We start from the raw sequence: 16634 nt of genomic DNA on the forward strand, positions 1-16634 counted from the left end.
TAATTGGCTTTTCATCAGCATCTTTGCCTTATTACACTCAGAATTTCCCAGTCTCCCACAGAATGCCCCAGTAATTTTGGTCTAAGAATCCAAATCCAGGAGACAAGAGAGAGTGAGCTTGGGAGGGATAGGGTGACAGGGTGGGGCCCATTTGCCTAGAGGTGGATGGGGCTGGCTGGTCACCAAGCAGTTGTCCAGGCAGCTCATTGTCCCCGAGAGGAGGGGAGTGGCTTGAGGGGATAAGGAGGCCCAGCTGGGCAGCCTTTGTAGAGAGCCTGGGTCTGCCTTAAATACGCCACTGGATCTGGGAGTCTGGGCTCCAGTTCAGACACAGCCTCTGCCCTACTCCCTCAGGCCTTTGGAAGACAAACAAGACCCTCTTGTGGGCCCAGACTTACCCGGAAGGAGGCTGAACCCTCACTGCCTGGTCGACAGCTGCCCTCACCCGCCCAGCTAGAGCCATGGATAAGTTCCGCATGTTCTTCCAGCACTTCCAGTCCAACTCGGAGTCTGTGATGAACGGCATCTGTCTGCTGTTGGCTGCGATCACGGTCAAGCTGTACTCCTCTTTTGACTTCAATTGCCCCTGCCTGGCACGCTATAATGCCCTCTACGGCCTGGGCCTCCTGTTCACGCCTCCGCTTGCCCTCTTCCTCTGCGGCCTCCTCGCCAATCGGCAGTCTGTGGTGATGGTGGAGGAGTGGTGCCGGCCGGTGGGGCACCGGAAGAAGGACCCAGGCATCATCAGGTGCGGCCCCCTACCACCCAGCTAGCCAGGGGATGGCCAGGTGTGCCTCCACATCCCAACCACCCAGCTGCCCAGAGGCGCTTCCAGGGGATCCCCAAACTCCCCATGTGTACCCTAGATGCACCCCAAGTCCCAGCCACCCAGCTACCAGAGGTGTTATCAGAGCTCCCCCTTTCTCCAACTATTCACCTTCACAGACACTTCCAGGGGCACATCAACACCCCAATCAAAGTCCCTGGGTGGCACAGTTTGCCTTTGGCTGGTAACCACAAGGCTGATGGTTTGAAACCACCCAGCAGCCACACAAAACAGGCCTGGCAACCAGCTTCCGTGAAAAGCCAGCAATGCCCTGTGAAGCAGTTCTACCCTGTAGCAGAGACGGTCTCTCCAAAGGCCCCCAACAAAATCACAATCACCAGGGGCTCCTCCACTGCTCACAGCCACTTCCAGCTGCACCCCCAAACCCCAACAACCCCCATGGGCGCCATCATCTACTCCAGCCACCCGACCTTTAGATACTCCCAGGTGTGCCCCCTCTTTCCCCTGGGACATTGTCTGCCTATTTTCGTTCTAGAAACATTTTCCCCGTTATATGCTTTTATTGTCTTTTTACTCCCAAATCATTCATGCCCAACACCAATTACAATGCACATGTCTGATCATCCATCCCATCCACGTTGTCCTTCCCTGCTCCCAATCCATCAAGTGTTCGTTTATCAATTTTCTGCTCTCTGCATTCCCCTCTCTGGTAACTGCACTAGTTTGGTTCTGTAGGTAAACCTTCTCTAGCTTTTTACAGCAGTAGTCTTAATAGTACTTGAATTTTTTTTTTACTTTTTTCATTTTTATTGTCTACTTTTTCTGACTTTTTTCGCTCAGCCTAATGTCCTCTAGACCATTCACGTTGTGTAGTGTTTCATGAATTCTTCATTGTTTTTTTCTATGTTGCATAGTACTCCACAGTGTGAATGTACCGTAGTTTCTCTATTCCTTTGCTGGTGGGCGCTTGGACTGTCTCCATTTCTTCGCTACTTGAAAGCATATTTCTATTCCTGTCATCTGTTACCCTTCTGTCCCAGTGCCTGTGGTGTATGAATGATAAAGATTCCCGAGAATCAATCAGGTCTTATCAGCCGCACTGACCATGGATTATAACTCAAATGCATGATGTGCCAGGCCATGTTTTTTACATGGAATGAGAGGCAATGATTTAAACTAACAGCTGCCCCCTCTCTAGCTCTAAGCTCCCCAGGATAGAATTTCCTCAGTTGGTTTGCTGTGTGTGAGAGTCTAACATGGTTCATCCTCTGATTCTCCGGAATCAGTTGGTCAGCTCGCTGGCTGACCCTGAGAGCCAACTCTGTACCAATGGCTTCATGTGTTTCAATTCCCAAACCCTATCTCTATCCTGAGACCACTGCATTATCAGACTCCCTGAAACAAACAGAGAACCTGAGGTCCTGAGAGGCTGAGCAATGTGGCCAAGCTCCCACAGCTCAGAAATAGCATTGCCAGGGGCTTGCAAACACAAGGCTCTAACTCTGCAGCCCTAGCTTGAAAAGCTGCCTTTAGTGTTTGGCAGACAACACTAAGTGCTCCAAGTCTGTGAGCACCGGCAGGAGTAACTTAGGACCACTCAGGGTCTACTTTCCTCTGTTTTTCAAGATAAACAATTGTGTACTAGTCAGTCAGAAATGATTCATAACTGATCCTCCAGGGGTTTTCTTTTTTTTTTAATTTTGTTATTTTTGTGTGCGTGTACCGTCAAATCAGATCTGACTGGTACAGGAGGAGATTGCCCCTCCTTTCCCGGCAAAGCATCTGGTGGATTCGAACCGTGCACCTCTGGGATTATAGTTGCAGCTTCTTGCCACTAGGCCACCAGAGCTCTCCTTCCTCCAGGGGTTTTCAAAAGCGGTAATCACATGAGAGGAGATTGTCCATCTTTCTCCTGCAGAGCAGCTGGTGGATTTGAACTGCATACCTGAGGGTCGGCCGCACAATTCCTTATCACTAAGCCACCAGAGCTCCCATGAACAACTGATGTTTCCTCAGAGGTGTGAAATGGCATCCCTACAAGCCACCAGTTCCATCTTCTGACTGCATTGCCCGTCAGACCCTGGAATGATCACTGCCTACAACGTGTTAATAATTCACACGTATGCGTGCTCGCTCTGCACACAAGCTCAGCATGTGCCGTATTAAATTTCGTATGAAATCCAAGTCAGAAGCTTCTGTGCCCTGTGTGTGTGCAGCCTCTGCTTTGTGCACGTTCCCTGAGAGGCAGCCTTACAGGGCAGGTTACCTACACTGAGTGTCCTTTGTCCGTTCACCCATGGGTGCAGCTCCACTGGCCTCCCATCCTGTGACCAACACCCATTCCAGCTCACCAGAGGGACAGACATGGTCAGCCTCCTGAGATTGAGCATGGGGCAGCTCCCAGGATGCTGGAGGTGTGTGAAGTGCTGCCTTTGAGAGGTTAATAGGCTAATTAATAGGTTAATAGGGACTGTCTTAGTTACTATTCATCCTAAAGCAGACGCTGGAAAGAATGTGTGTTACCAAGTGAGTGGCCACTGTGGGCAACCAGGGCCCGCTCCTTCTGGGAATCCTCTGAACACACCTGTGAACCCATAGACCACACCTCAGAATTATCCCACTGAGGACGGAGGAAGATGGCCATTTATCTACCAGGTCCTATCTCTCTTGGGTTGAAGATCATCATGATGGTTGTTGGTTAACTCTCTAGAATTTCCTGCCTACTCCACTCTGGTGCAGAAAGAGGCTCCAGAGCCCTCAGCAGAGAAAGGATACGCTCCATCAAAGCTGTCGATGCCTCTGGCGTGGGCAGGATACCAATGGCACCTCAAGAAGGAGACCAAGTCTCTAGGATTTCAATGCTGGGATTCCCAGGGCCCCTCCCTGCCCTCTGCTACTAGGACCTCTCCTTTCAGACCGACAGCCATTGCTTTGACATAACACTGTCTGGTCTTTGCCAGACTTCCTGGGGAAGTCCATCCTTGTATCTCCCCTCTAACCCTCCTGCTGCAAGTGTGTCCTAGCTACCCCTCATGACCTTCTCTTTGCTCTGCTCCCAGGTATATGTGCTCCTCTGTGCTGCAGAGAGCACTGGCTCCCTCTCTGGTCTGGATCCTGCTGGCCCTTCTCGATGGGAAGTGCTTTGTCTGTGCATTCAGCAGCTCTGTGGACCCTGAGAAGTTTCTGGATTTTGCCAATATGACCCCCAGCCAGGTGCAACTCTTCTTGGCAAAGGTGCCTTGCAAGGAGGATGAGCTGGTTCGGAACAGCCCTGCTAGAAAGGCAGTGTCTCGCTACCTGCGGTGCCTGTCACAGGTAATTGGGGAGGTGGTCACCCCGATGGTCCCTTCATTGCATCTGGCATCAGTGCTGGTTCAAGACCAGAGAGCCCCAAACTTCCTTCCCTGAAGCCCTCGACTCCCTCCGCTAGGCAACCTCAACTAAAGCAGATACCCTGCACTGGTTTCAGATCGGCTAGGGTGAGGTATGAATGATTTCCTGAGGCCTCTCCCGCTGCTGGAGATTTAAGGACATGAACATAGCACAGTGTTGGCCTGTCATTTCCTCATCACGTCTGACTCACCCACAGCACAGTGGGTTCCCACACCCCCAGGAGGCTGGACTGCAGGGCAGAGCTGCCCATACACACCTCATCCCCCTCCTCAAAGGTAATAATTGCCATTTATTGCACACTTATGTGTCAGGTATTGTGTTAAGCATTTCAGATGTGTTGTTATTGTTGTTAAGTGCTGCCAATTCTCACACATGACAGAGCAGAACTGTCCTACAGGCTTTTAATGGAAAATCAGCAATTCTTTTTCCCTAACAGCTGCTGGGTTGGTTTCAAACCATCAACCTTTTGGTTAGCAGCCAAGCACTTCACTGTTTGCATCATCAGGGCCCCTTTTTTTTTATTGCATTCTTTAATTTTCAGAACCACTGTTATGAAGTAGATACAATCATTACCATTTTCCAGATAAGAAAAATGAGGTCCCAAGTGTTTATAGTTCAGAAGGCAAATTAAAGCCACGGCCCGTAAAAGGCAAGGCAGGAATCTGAATGCATATGTCATTACCCCAGACCCTCTTAACCCCCTTTTCTATAATGCAGGTCCCCTCTCCCTTCAAATGCTTCTCCACGGGGAACCAACTATGATCCTGGGAAGCCCCTAGGCTTGAGATCCCACAACTCGATCCTCCCTCCCACAAGAGCCCAGCCCTGGGCTCTGTCCTCTGAAAAGTATTTACATAAATCTACTGCACCTGGAAAAAGAATGCCACTCAAAGGATACAAATAATAGAGACCTACGCTTTCCTGTGGGAAGCTGAGACAGGCTCATGGCAAATACAGCTGGTGGTGCAGGAGAGAGAAGACCATAGGACACGCTTGGTTCTGGTCCAGCCTGTGACCTTGGCCAAATCTTCCGCCTCCTGAACCCCAATCTCTCCTACATAAAGAGGAAGGAGGGTTTTATCTTCTCCAGCTTGATGGACAGATGATTAGATGAGAATTGATGATGGGATGGATGGATGGATGGATGGATAGAGGAAGGGAGGGAGGGAGAGAGCAATGGATGGCCACATGGCTGAACAGATGTGGATGGAAGAATGAATTGAAGGGAGAAGAGATGATGGGTAGGTGGATGGATAGAGGGGCAGACTAAAAGAATGATTTGATGACTGGAGGATGGATTAATCTAAGAAAGGCTGGGAGTAATAAGTGAGGAGTGGGTCTTTGGAGAACCCTTGCCATATCAGACACCTGTCCCCAACCCTGTGCGCCCCTCCCAGGCCATCGGCTGGAGTATCACCCTGCTGCTCATCCTCGCAGCCTTCTTGGCCCGATGCCTGAGGCCCTGCTTCGACCAGACGGTGCTTCTGCAGCGTAGGTACTGGAGCAACTACGTGGACTTGGAGCAGAAGCTCTTTGACGAGACGTGCTGCGAGCATGCGCGGGACTTTGCGCACCGGTGCGTACTGCACTTTTTCGCCAGCATGCAGAGCGAGATGCGGGCAATGGGGATGAGTCAGGACGCTGCAGGCAGGGACCCCCAGCACATTGAGGTGCCCGAGCCCGAAGAGGGCCTGGATGGCAGTAGTGGGAAGACCCACCTGCGTGCCATCGCCAGCCGGGAGCAGGTGGACCACCTTCTGAGCACATGGTACTCCAGAAAACCACCACTGAACCTTGCGTCACCCCCTGGGCTCTGGGGGGGTGGCCTCAACCACCGGGTCCCCACAGCAGTCCCAGGTCCCGGGCTAACCCAGCACACCGACGTGTAGGGAGTATCCCCAAACCTGAACAGTGGCAGTGTCCCAAGGGAAAAGCCCGGAGGCGGGGGGGGGGGGGGGGGAGAAAACAGGACTATGGGCTTTCCAGGTTATGGGAACCCCAAAGCAGGTGACCTAACCCTCTCTGGCTTATTCAAAATAGCCCCAACCCTCCTCTGGTTTCTGGGCGTGGCCAACTATGTGTTTTATAGCAACGCTTCAAAAACTTTGATTTGCTCGTTCACACAGTCTCCAATTCAGCATCTAGGGCTGGGTGGGAGATGCTGTATTTTTCTAACAAGTTTCCTGATGTTGCTGATGTTTCTGGGCGGTGGGTCACATTTTGAGTAGTCTAAACAGATCTGTGGTGAGTTGTGGGCCCTAGATGTCTGGAACATAATAAATTATGGTAATAAAAACATTCTTATATGATGGTTATTATGTGTCGAGCATTGTTTCACTTTCTTCATACCTATTAATTAATTTAATCCCCGTGAGAGCCTTATGAAGTCGGTATGATTACTCCATTTTCCAGAAGAGAAAACTGAAGCAGAGAGAATTAAGTTGCCAATTCTAGAGGTAGCTAATCGTTTGGGAAGAAATTGCCCATCTGTCTCCCACAGAGTAGTAGATGGATTCAAACCATGTGCCTTTGGATTACCAGCGCAAGTCCTTACCACTAGCCACTAGCACTCCATACATTGTCCATTCTAGAGTCCACTCTGACGTCAGACTCCAGACTGGACTCTGAGCTACTATCTCTACAAATTATCTCTGAGTAATTTTGGTAATCCTTGTTCCCAGTGTTCTTTCTGGTTGATGTCCTGCAACTTCCAACAAGGTTCTCCTCAGAATTCTGGCAACCTCGGCTGGTGTTTTCCTCTGAAAAGTACTAGTTTGTGCCTCTTGCTGGCTGTTGAAGATGAATAGTTTTCTATTTTCCTGTTGAGGATATTTTCTGGTTTTGAACAATAAGGGACTGACCCTTTCGGCTATCTTCTCCCTGGATTCAACCAATTTGCTTTCTAGCCCTGGGCTGATTGGGCTGCCTGGTTCAGTCTCCTTCAACACCCAGTGCCTGTCTTGGCCTGGGTGGCCTGGCCTCCAGCCACAGATGCTGTCTCCCTTGTGACTCCACTCAGCACCATCTCCACACCCCCCAGCTTGTGCCCTACACTCAGCAGGACTTATTCCTAAGGATGCCTCCCTTTCTAACAGGATCCAGCATCAGTTCCACTGCCAGCATCCCAGAGCTGTCTCTATCAACTGCTCTTAGCAGGAGGTCAGCACCCTGGTTAGAGTTCCCCCTAGGTATGTGATGTCTAAAGAGATTGTAAGGAGCACAGTGTTGGGCTACTGACTGAAAGGTTGATGGTTTAAGTCCACCCAGAGGTGCTGCAGAAGAAAGAGCTGGCAATCTGCTTCTGAAAGATCACAGCCATGAAGTCCCTGTAGCATCGAGTTCTATTCTCCAGTACATGGGGTCAAGAAGAGTTGAAAACTGCTTGATTGCACCTTTCTCATTTCTCTTGTTGTTGTTGATGCCATTACGTTGACCGTGACTCATGGTAATCCTATGAACAGACCTAAACCCTGCCCTGTGCTGCACCATCCCTGCTAACTCTTTTGCTCCAGCCAGTGTCAGTCGGCCTTGTCTTCCTCTCTTTCGCTGACCTTCCACACTTCTAAGTATAATGCTCTTCTCTATGGACAGGCCTCTCCTATCATGCTCAAAGGATAAGGGATGGTGTTTCATCATCCTTCCCTCTAAGAAGCACCCTCAACTCCAACTCGCAGTGGCCCTGTGCACCAGAGAATGAAACCCCTCCCACCCTGCACCACCCTCAACCTCTGTGGTGCATAAGCCCATTGTCATAATCAGTGTGTCAATCCACCTCCTTAAGAATATTCCTAAAAATTAAAAAAAAGCAATTCTGTTTTTCACTGACCCTCCACTTTTCCAAGAACAATGTCATTCTCCAGGGAATGCCCCAGTCTGTCCTAATAATATACCCAAAGTATATACAATGGAGTCTCACCAGATTGGCTTCTAAGAAATACTCTGTCTGCCCTTCTTGTAAGACAAATTTGTTCTTTTGGCAGGCGATGGTATATTCATGACTCTTCACCAACATTACGATTCAAAGACACCAGTGCTGCCTCAGTCTTCATTATTTCTTGTTCAACTTTCACATGCTTGGGTCAGGGACACTTTATTCTTTAAAGAGACATCTTTAATGTTACCAGAAATGAGAAGAGAGGTACAAAGGTGTAAACATTAAAATACAGATTAAGGTGGGTAGGTGGAAAGGTAATATACAATAAGAAGTTTCTCAGACATTTTAATTAATTAATTACATTAATTAACTATAATTAATGTTACAAAACAAAATGTGGATGAATATTTGAAGGCAAAACCAATATCACTTATAAACTTTCATGCAAAAAAGAAAAAGAAAGGGGTGTTACAGTTAGTACATATATAAGCTGGATGAAGGGAAGACAACCTAATACAGTTAAGGGGTTGATGAGACATTGGGATGACTTTATTATATTAATTGGATTTAATGCTACGAAGCCAAATATATATAAGAATGATCAAATGAAAAATAAAGAGAGGGAAAAATATCCAAAAACATAGAGACCAAACATAATTTTTAAAAACCACCAAAGTGCACATCCAAAAACTTCTCTAACAAGGGTAAAAAGGGAAGCCACCGAGTGGGGAAAAAAGTATTTGGTAATGACATGTCAGATAAGGGACTTATATCTAGAATGTATAAAATACTCAAGCACCACAACAAGATAAAGTTAAATAACCCAACTGAAAAATGGGCACAGGATATGAACAGACACTTCACCAAAGAAGACATTCAGATGGCAAACACATGAATCCCTAGCTCTAAGAGAGATGCAAATCAAAACAACTATGAGATATCATCTCACCCCAGTAAGAACAGCAAAATTCAACAGAGCAGCAAACATCAAATGATGGCGAGGTTGTGGAGAAACTGGAACCCTTCTTCACTGTTGGTGGGAGTGTAAAATGGAGCAACCATGATGAAAGGCAGTATGGCGCTTTCTCAAAAAGTTGCAAATAGAAATACCATTTGATCCAACAATTCCACTACTGGGAATATACCCTAAAGAAATCATAACTGCCACCCAAGCAGATATATGCATACCCATGTTGATTGCTGCTTTGTTCACAATAGCAAAGAGTTGGAAACAAGCTAAGTACCCATCAACAAATGAATGGCTAGAGAAGCTGTGGTATATTCACACAATGGAATACTATGTTGCATTGAAAAACAAAGAACTCATGAAATATTATACAAAATAGATGACCCTGGAGAACATTATGCTGAGTGAAATATCTCAGTCACAAAAGGACAAATACTGCATAGTGCCACTGTTGTAAAAAGGGACTGACATCGGGGTTCAGGGGAGACTAAGAAAGAGAGGATAAATAATGTATACTGCATTGAAACAGATGAGGAAGAGAACTGTTTAAAAGGGATATATGATTAGGTATTATTGTCATGACAGGAGTCCAGAATGAGGGCTGCATAGTAGAGTGGACTTGGGGAGAGGGCTTGTATAACAAGGAAAGAATTTTTCTTTTCCTTTTCAAAGAGAAGAGCAAACTGGGGGTGGGGAAGGTAAGGCAGGGAGAAAAATTCAACAATGAGTGAATGGAAATCCAATGTATCTGTAAGTGTTCATTAATATTAATAATTTTTTAAAAACCCACCAAAGTTACATTCTTGCTGTTTTGCACTTTAAAGAGGTCCTTATTAGTGGATTTGTCTGATGTAATCTGTCATTTGATTTCTAGATGCTGCTTCCATGGATGTTAATTGTGGCTCAGAGTAAAAGGGAATCCTCGACAGCTTCAATTCTCCATCCATATATCATGATGTTGCTTACTGATCCAGTTCTGGGAATTTTTCTTTTGTTGATGTTGAAGTGCAATCCATGCTGAAGGCTTGAAGTGCTTCAAGTCTTCTTCACTTTTTGCAGGCAAGGTTATGTCATTTGTATACGGCATAATTATGAATGAGTCTTCCTCAAATTCTGATGCCATATTCTTCTCCCTAAACTCCAGCTCAAGGATAGAAATCTGTGAAACATCAGAGTTAAATCTGCTTGAGAATTTGCTACTCAGCCTCTGACAGCCCAGACCGGAAGGGTTTTTTGGTGGAGCCCCTCCCTGATGACTCACACACACATCCTGCTATCATCTCCATCAGTTTAGCTGTGTGTGTGGTGGCTGCACACTTACAGACCCGGGGTTTCCCCATGTTCTTTCTGGTCCCCAGGGCCTGGGGGTGCAGCACAGGAGTCCCTGGGTGGCCCCCTGAAGCCCTGCATCTTCCAATAGGCAATCTCTGGTCTCCTGGGCTCTTGCCAAGGGGCCCTGTTAGATTAGACATTCCCAGCTGTTCAACCACCCTCACCCACCCCGCTGTGGTCAGGCCATGCAAATATCTGAAAAGGCCCTGGGTGAGGCAAGATTGAGACAAAGCTAGCAGTGATTGGTGGAGAGGGAGGAGGGAGACTTTGGAGGTAGTCCAATCAGCATGAGCCCAGTGAGGGAAGTCACTAACTGTGGTCAATATTCTTGCCTTCTACAGGAGGCATAAATGCTGTAACTGAGGCAAGCCACCGGCCACAGGGTTCAGCGTGGAGAATAATTACTCCAAACTGGCGGATCAGGGGAGGTTTCGTGTAGGAGCCATCGAGTGGAAGCTCTGCTGGCATAGTCTGTGTAGGGCGTTGTCCTGCTAACCCAAAGGAGGCAATTTGAATCCAGCAACAGCTCCTTGGAGGAAAGACGAGCCATCTCCTCCCCGGCAATTTGCAGCCTCAGAAACCCAACCAAGAGTCAGCTATGGCGTGTTTCCGGCTCGACTACAGTGAGTTCGTGAGAGATAGGGAGGGTTTTGACAAATGGGAATAGAAGGAGGAAGGTCAGAGGACATCAAGGGAGGAAATGAGAAGGGATGAGATTAAAAGCATGTTTTATTTATTCATTCAGCAAACATATATTGACTGCCTAGAGTGCTAACGGCAACGCTGGTGTCATAGCAGCAAGAAGCTGTGCTGCAATCCAGGTGCATGAGGTTTGAGACCACCAGCTGCTCTGCAGGAGAAGGATGGGCAATCTCCTCCGTGCAGTTAACTCCCTCTGAAAATATACCAATAGGTCAGCTATGGGCTGGTTCCGACTCTACGGTACACAACAACCATCAAGCGCTTAAAGAACAAGACCGGTATTGTCAGGCGCCGTTGAGTAGACTGTGTCAATCCGTCTAGTTGAGGGTCTTCCTCTTTTTTGCTAACCCTCTTCTTTGCCAAGCATGATGTCTTCCAGCCCCTCCTGCTAATATCCCCAATGTACATTGTTAGGTGCTGTCAAGTTGATACCAACTATAGAGCAGAGTAGGGAGCTCTGGCAACAGAGGGAGTAAAGAGTCGTGCTGCCAACCCAAAGGCACTTAGTTCAAATCCACCAGCTGTGCCACAGGAGAAAGACGGCACTCTCCTCCTGTGTGATTTACAGCTTCTGAATCCCCACTGATGGGTCAGCTATGAGTAGATGCTGAGTTGGTGGCACACAACAACAACAACCACCTAGAGGAGACTAGAACTGCTCTACGAGGCTTCCTCAACTGTGTTCTTTATAGGAATCCATTCCAGGGTGTTTTCTCACTTCGGATGGCGGGTAGGTTCAAACGCCTAACCTTTCAGTTAGCAGCTAAGAGTTTAACCACTATGCCATGAGGGCTTGAAAAGACACATAATCTTCATGGATTTTCTAGGCTGGAAGGAAAAATAGAGCATGAACAACTAAACAAAAACAAAATAGAGAAATAATTTAGCCCGGGAGGAGGGGGATTGGCCTGAGAGCTATGGAGGCCACTCCAAATGGTCCTATCAAGTCTTGCTTCTGAGCACCCAATCACTCACTGTCTGGGTTCTCCGCTCCCATTCCTTCAAGGTCATGAAAATATCTTCTGCCAGCCTCTTCACTCTGTTCCAGGCCATGCCTCCTTCCTCTTAACCAGTCTCTGTGAGAAGTAGTTTGAACATCTTAAGCCTCTTTGTCATTGTCCATCCACATTCCCATTTGTTTGAAGAGTGTGATGGCTCGTTCTGTGTACTTTACACCCCCAGGTCCGAGGGCCATAGACAAGAAGCTCTCATGTGGCTCCGAAAGACCCTCCCCTATCTAAAGAATAGCTGCTGCTGAGTGACAGCCCTCCTGACCAGGCCTATGCAGGAGGCTTCTCTTCTGAGAGGGACACGAGTCACTTCAACAAAACACACATGTTCTAAATGACTAGGTGTTGGTCATAACAGGCCTCTCCCATCCCAGGCCTGGAGCTGCACCCCACCATCTTTCCCAGTGTCAGTGAGCTTTCTCAAGCAGAGACCAAGGTCCAAAAGGATGAACTCCACTCCTGGCAATTCTTCTTGGTCACACTGACGTTTCCTCATACTCAGTTCCGTTTTCCCCCCTTTTTAACTCTTGTGAGATAAAAGGTATTATAGACCACACACTAGAGAAACTTCCCTTATATCAGATTATGACCATGATGGGCTTATGGAGTGTTGCCTTCCAACTTTAATCCTCTAACCACTTTTTGACTACTTCTTCCTCTTCTTGTTATTTGCTGTCAAATTGCTTGCGACTTACAGTGATCTTATGTACAACAGGCCTAAACCCTGTTCTATCCTGTGCCAATCTTATTGTCTCCAACACACATACCCCCATTACCCCAATCAATGAATTGATCCATCTCATTGAGGGTCTTCCTCTCTGGCACTGTCCCTCCACCCTTCCAAGTATGACGTGCCTCTCCAAAGACTGATCCCTCCTTGCAGCATGTCCAAAGTATGTCACTTAAGAAACCAAAAGGAATTACTACATAACTCCACATTTATATTATTACAAATGTGTATTTTGAGGAGATATAAGTCAGTCCTACAGCACTTGGCTGCATTTTATTTGTCTTGTGTAATGATGATGATTAACATAAAAGACAAAGAATTAAGAAATATATTAAATATTGAATATTAGAGGTTGAATTGTGACATATCCTCCCACCAAAAAAAGAAAAAAATATATTGAAGTTCAAACTCTCAGTATAACTGTGAATGTGACATTGTTTAAAAGTGGCATCTTTGGAGATGTAATTTTTTAACATGAGGTCACAAAGGGGTAGGGTGGATCTTAGACCAATATGACTCACAAACTTCTAAAAAGAGAAGAGACACAAAGCAGGCACAGAGGAACAAGTGTCATGTGAGAGGCAGTGACTAGAGTTCAGCTATCATGAACCAAGGAGCATCACGGCCTGAAGAGGCTAGAAGAGATACTGAAGAACCTTCCCCTACAGCTTTTAGAGAGAGAACTGCTCTCAGATGCTGTGGGTTTGAATTTCTCATTTCTAGAATTGCGAGAGATTAAATTTCTGTTGTTTTAAATTCTCCTTTTTGGTAATTTGTTAAAGGAGACTAATAGTCTAAACATGCACAAAACATCAAACAAAATTGTCTGAATTAAAAAAAAACCACAAAAACCCAACAACACAAGAATCTCAAGTTTACTTCAGGAACTCAACTTTGAAATCTCAGATTTCATGCATAAAATGACATGTGTAATACCTGAATAGGCTCTGTAATGAATATCTCCTCAAATGATTGAAGCGTCCACCCAAGCAAGTGATAAATTTAAAACTCCTTTCCACAGCCATTTAAATATTTACAAAAGTTTAGATGATCTTTTTTTTTTAATTTTTAAATTTTTTAGATGATCTCTTAAAGACTCTAACAGTCCTTCTTTATTTTCAATGAAAAATGTTACCAAAACCTTTCAGATAATAAGACTGACAGATTGTTAAAATGTCATTAATGTAATCAGTATTTTTTTATGACAAGGATTTTAAAATGAACAATGAATGAATATTAAAAACTAGGTGAGCTGCAGGAGGGAAAAGAAAGGGTGGTGATTGTTGTTGTTGTGTATTGCCTAGTTGGAACTGACCCATAGCTGACCCTCTGACAGGTTTTCAGAGGCAGTTAATCTCAGGGAGGAGATTGTCCATTCTTCTCCCTTGGAACAGCTAGTGGCCTCGAACTGCGTGCCTTCTGGATTGCAGCTCAGCTTCTTGCCACTAGGCCACCAGAGCCTGGAAGAGGGGGTAAAATGTGCAACAATGAATTAATGAAAATCTAACTTCTCTGTAAACATTTGTGAAAATCACATTTAAATTTTATTTTTAAATAATTTTAAAATAATATTTACATGCAAATGTGCAGAACACAGATATGAGTGGTTGGAACAGACACCCCTGTAGCCAAGGTAAGTCAAACCAACCATTGAGGCAACTTCTACCAAGGAGACCCTTCACTGGGTTTCTGAAGTGAACATGTTTATGGGAGGAGACTGCCCATCTTTCTCCCTCAGAGCCGTCGGTAAATTAAAATCTCTGGCTTTGGGGTTATCAACACAAAACAGATGCCACCGGGCCACCAGCACTCTACTAGTCGCACTTGCCGCCAACTTCGTTGTTTTGGTGATGGCGGTGGTGTACCATCTAAACTGAGTCTAAACTGAAGCATAACTGACTCTTCAGTGCCTTTTCAGAGGCTGTAAATCACATAGCAGAAGATTGTCCATCTTTCTCTAACGGAGCAATTGTTGGATTCAAACTGCATGCCTTAGATTTGGCAGTGCAGCTCCATACCACTAGGCCACCACAGCTCGCCAGCCAACTCAAGAGACTGCAGAAAAGGCACAAAACGGGAGGCAGGTTTGCTAAGACAGATTTCTGGTACATGCTCTGCTGCAGGCCATCCTGCACCACTGCAACCTCCGCATTTATCACCCCTTGGACTAAACCAGGCTCAACTGGTAGCTCAGATCCCTTGTCAGGATATAAAATGCATCTACTATTGAAACTATCAACAGCTTCTTCTTGCTTGAATCCACAATTAACACCCTTGCTACCAGCAGTCAGGAAATAAGCAGACGCATTGCATTGGGAAAATCTTTAGTTAGGAATTTTTCCAAATTATTAAGGATTTGGAAGCAAGAGTGGCTTCCACTTCCTAAACAAAACGCCTCTGGAAACTCTGAACTTTGATAAATATCGATAGTTGTAGAGGAGCTTCAGGCCTTTTGTTCATAGGGTCACTATGAGTCGTGCTCGACTCAAAGGCAATCAAAACAACAACAGTGATGCCACAGTCTTTCTGATTACTTGCTATGCATCCAAGAGCTGGACAATGAATAAGGATGACAGAAAAATAATTGATGCCTTTGATCTGTGGTGCTGGAGAAGAGCACTGAACATCCCATGGATGGCCAAGAGAATGAACAGTATGTCTTGGAGAAAGTGCAGCCAGAATGCTCTTTGGAGGCATGAATGATAAGGCTTCGCCTCACATACTTCAGACATGTTGCTAGGAGGTGCTATTCTTTGGAGAGGGACATGGTGCTGGGAAGGGTGGAAGATGGGCAAAAGAGAGGAAGACCCTCAACCAGGTGGATTGACATGGTGGCTGCTGCAATAGGCTCTTGAGTGTCAGGAAGAGTGAGGATGGTGCAGGAAAGAATAGGGTTCAAATCTTTTGTTCCTAGGGAGTCATTCTTGACTTAACAGCACCTAACAATAGCAACAACCAACAGTTAATGTGTTACAGTAGATGATGTCCAGGGCAGATACTTCTTCCTTGGCTGGGTTCCTTCATTCTTCATTCATCCACCTGTGGATGCCCTCCAGGAGTTGGACAGGAATCCTGTAGGAGCCTACAGCCTGAGGGCTAAAGAGAGCAGTCTTCTTCCCCTTCCATAACCTATTTGGGATACACTAGAATACACAGTGACTCTAACAATGGGCTAAAGCCCCTGAGATTCATGGCCCCATGGAGACACCCTCGGTAGGTTCTGCCTCAGCCCAGATAAGAAGCCAGGAAAGGATTTGCAATCCACAAGCTATGAACACACAGACAGACCACAGAAACACTGGCAGACACAAGGCCCTATAAAACCCATTGCCATCAAGCTGGTTCCAATAGGAACCCTATAGGACAGAATAAACTGTCCCACAGGGTTTATAGAAGCAGAATGCAATCAGCTTTCTCCATCAATGTGGCTTGGAGGTTTGAATTACTGATCTTTTAGTTAGCAGATGAATGATAAACCACTGTGCCACCATGGTGCTAAATACAAGGACACCTACTCAGAGCCCTGTAATTCCCAGCCCTTGGAGGAAGGAACATAAAGATCGCTCCAGTCCAAACCCTGACTCCAGTACAGAACTTTCTCCTCCATGCCATGCTTGTGTTACCACTGTCTCTACAACCACCACTGCCACCATCCCCTGCTACCAACCTCATAACCACCATCCTCACCACCATCTCCATCCAGAGCAACACCAACCTCAGCACCACTACCGCCATCATCTCCATCAAAATCAGTACCATCTTCACCACTATTATTACCATCACATCCATCCATCAACACCATCACTGTCACCGTCACCTCCATCAATAACAACACCATC

General features: G+C 46.3%; 1 protein-coding gene across 1 annotated transcript; it reads left to right on the plus strand.

The window, feature by feature from the left end:
* Positions 1-461: 461 nt before the first annotated feature.
* CALHM3 (calcium homeostasis modulator 3) lies at positions 462-6069 on the plus strand. Its single transcript, XM_006879961.1, has 3 exons — positions 462-748; positions 3847-4102; positions 5578-6069. Exons 1-3 carry the CDS (start codon positions 462-464, stop codon positions 6067-6069), a joined length of 1035 nt encoding a protein of 344 aa, XP_006880023.1.
* The last annotated feature ends 10565 nt before the right edge of the window (positions 6070-16634 follow it).

This window comes from Elephantulus edwardii, unplaced genomic scaffold, assembly GCF_000299155.1.
Source record: "Elephantulus edwardii isolate Elephantulus edwardi_28Jun2011 unplaced genomic scaffold, EleEdw1.0 scaffold00006, whole genome shotgun sequence".
Lineage (NCBI taxonomy): Eukaryota > Metazoa > Chordata > Mammalia > Macroscelidea > Macroscelididae > Elephantulus > Elephantulus edwardii.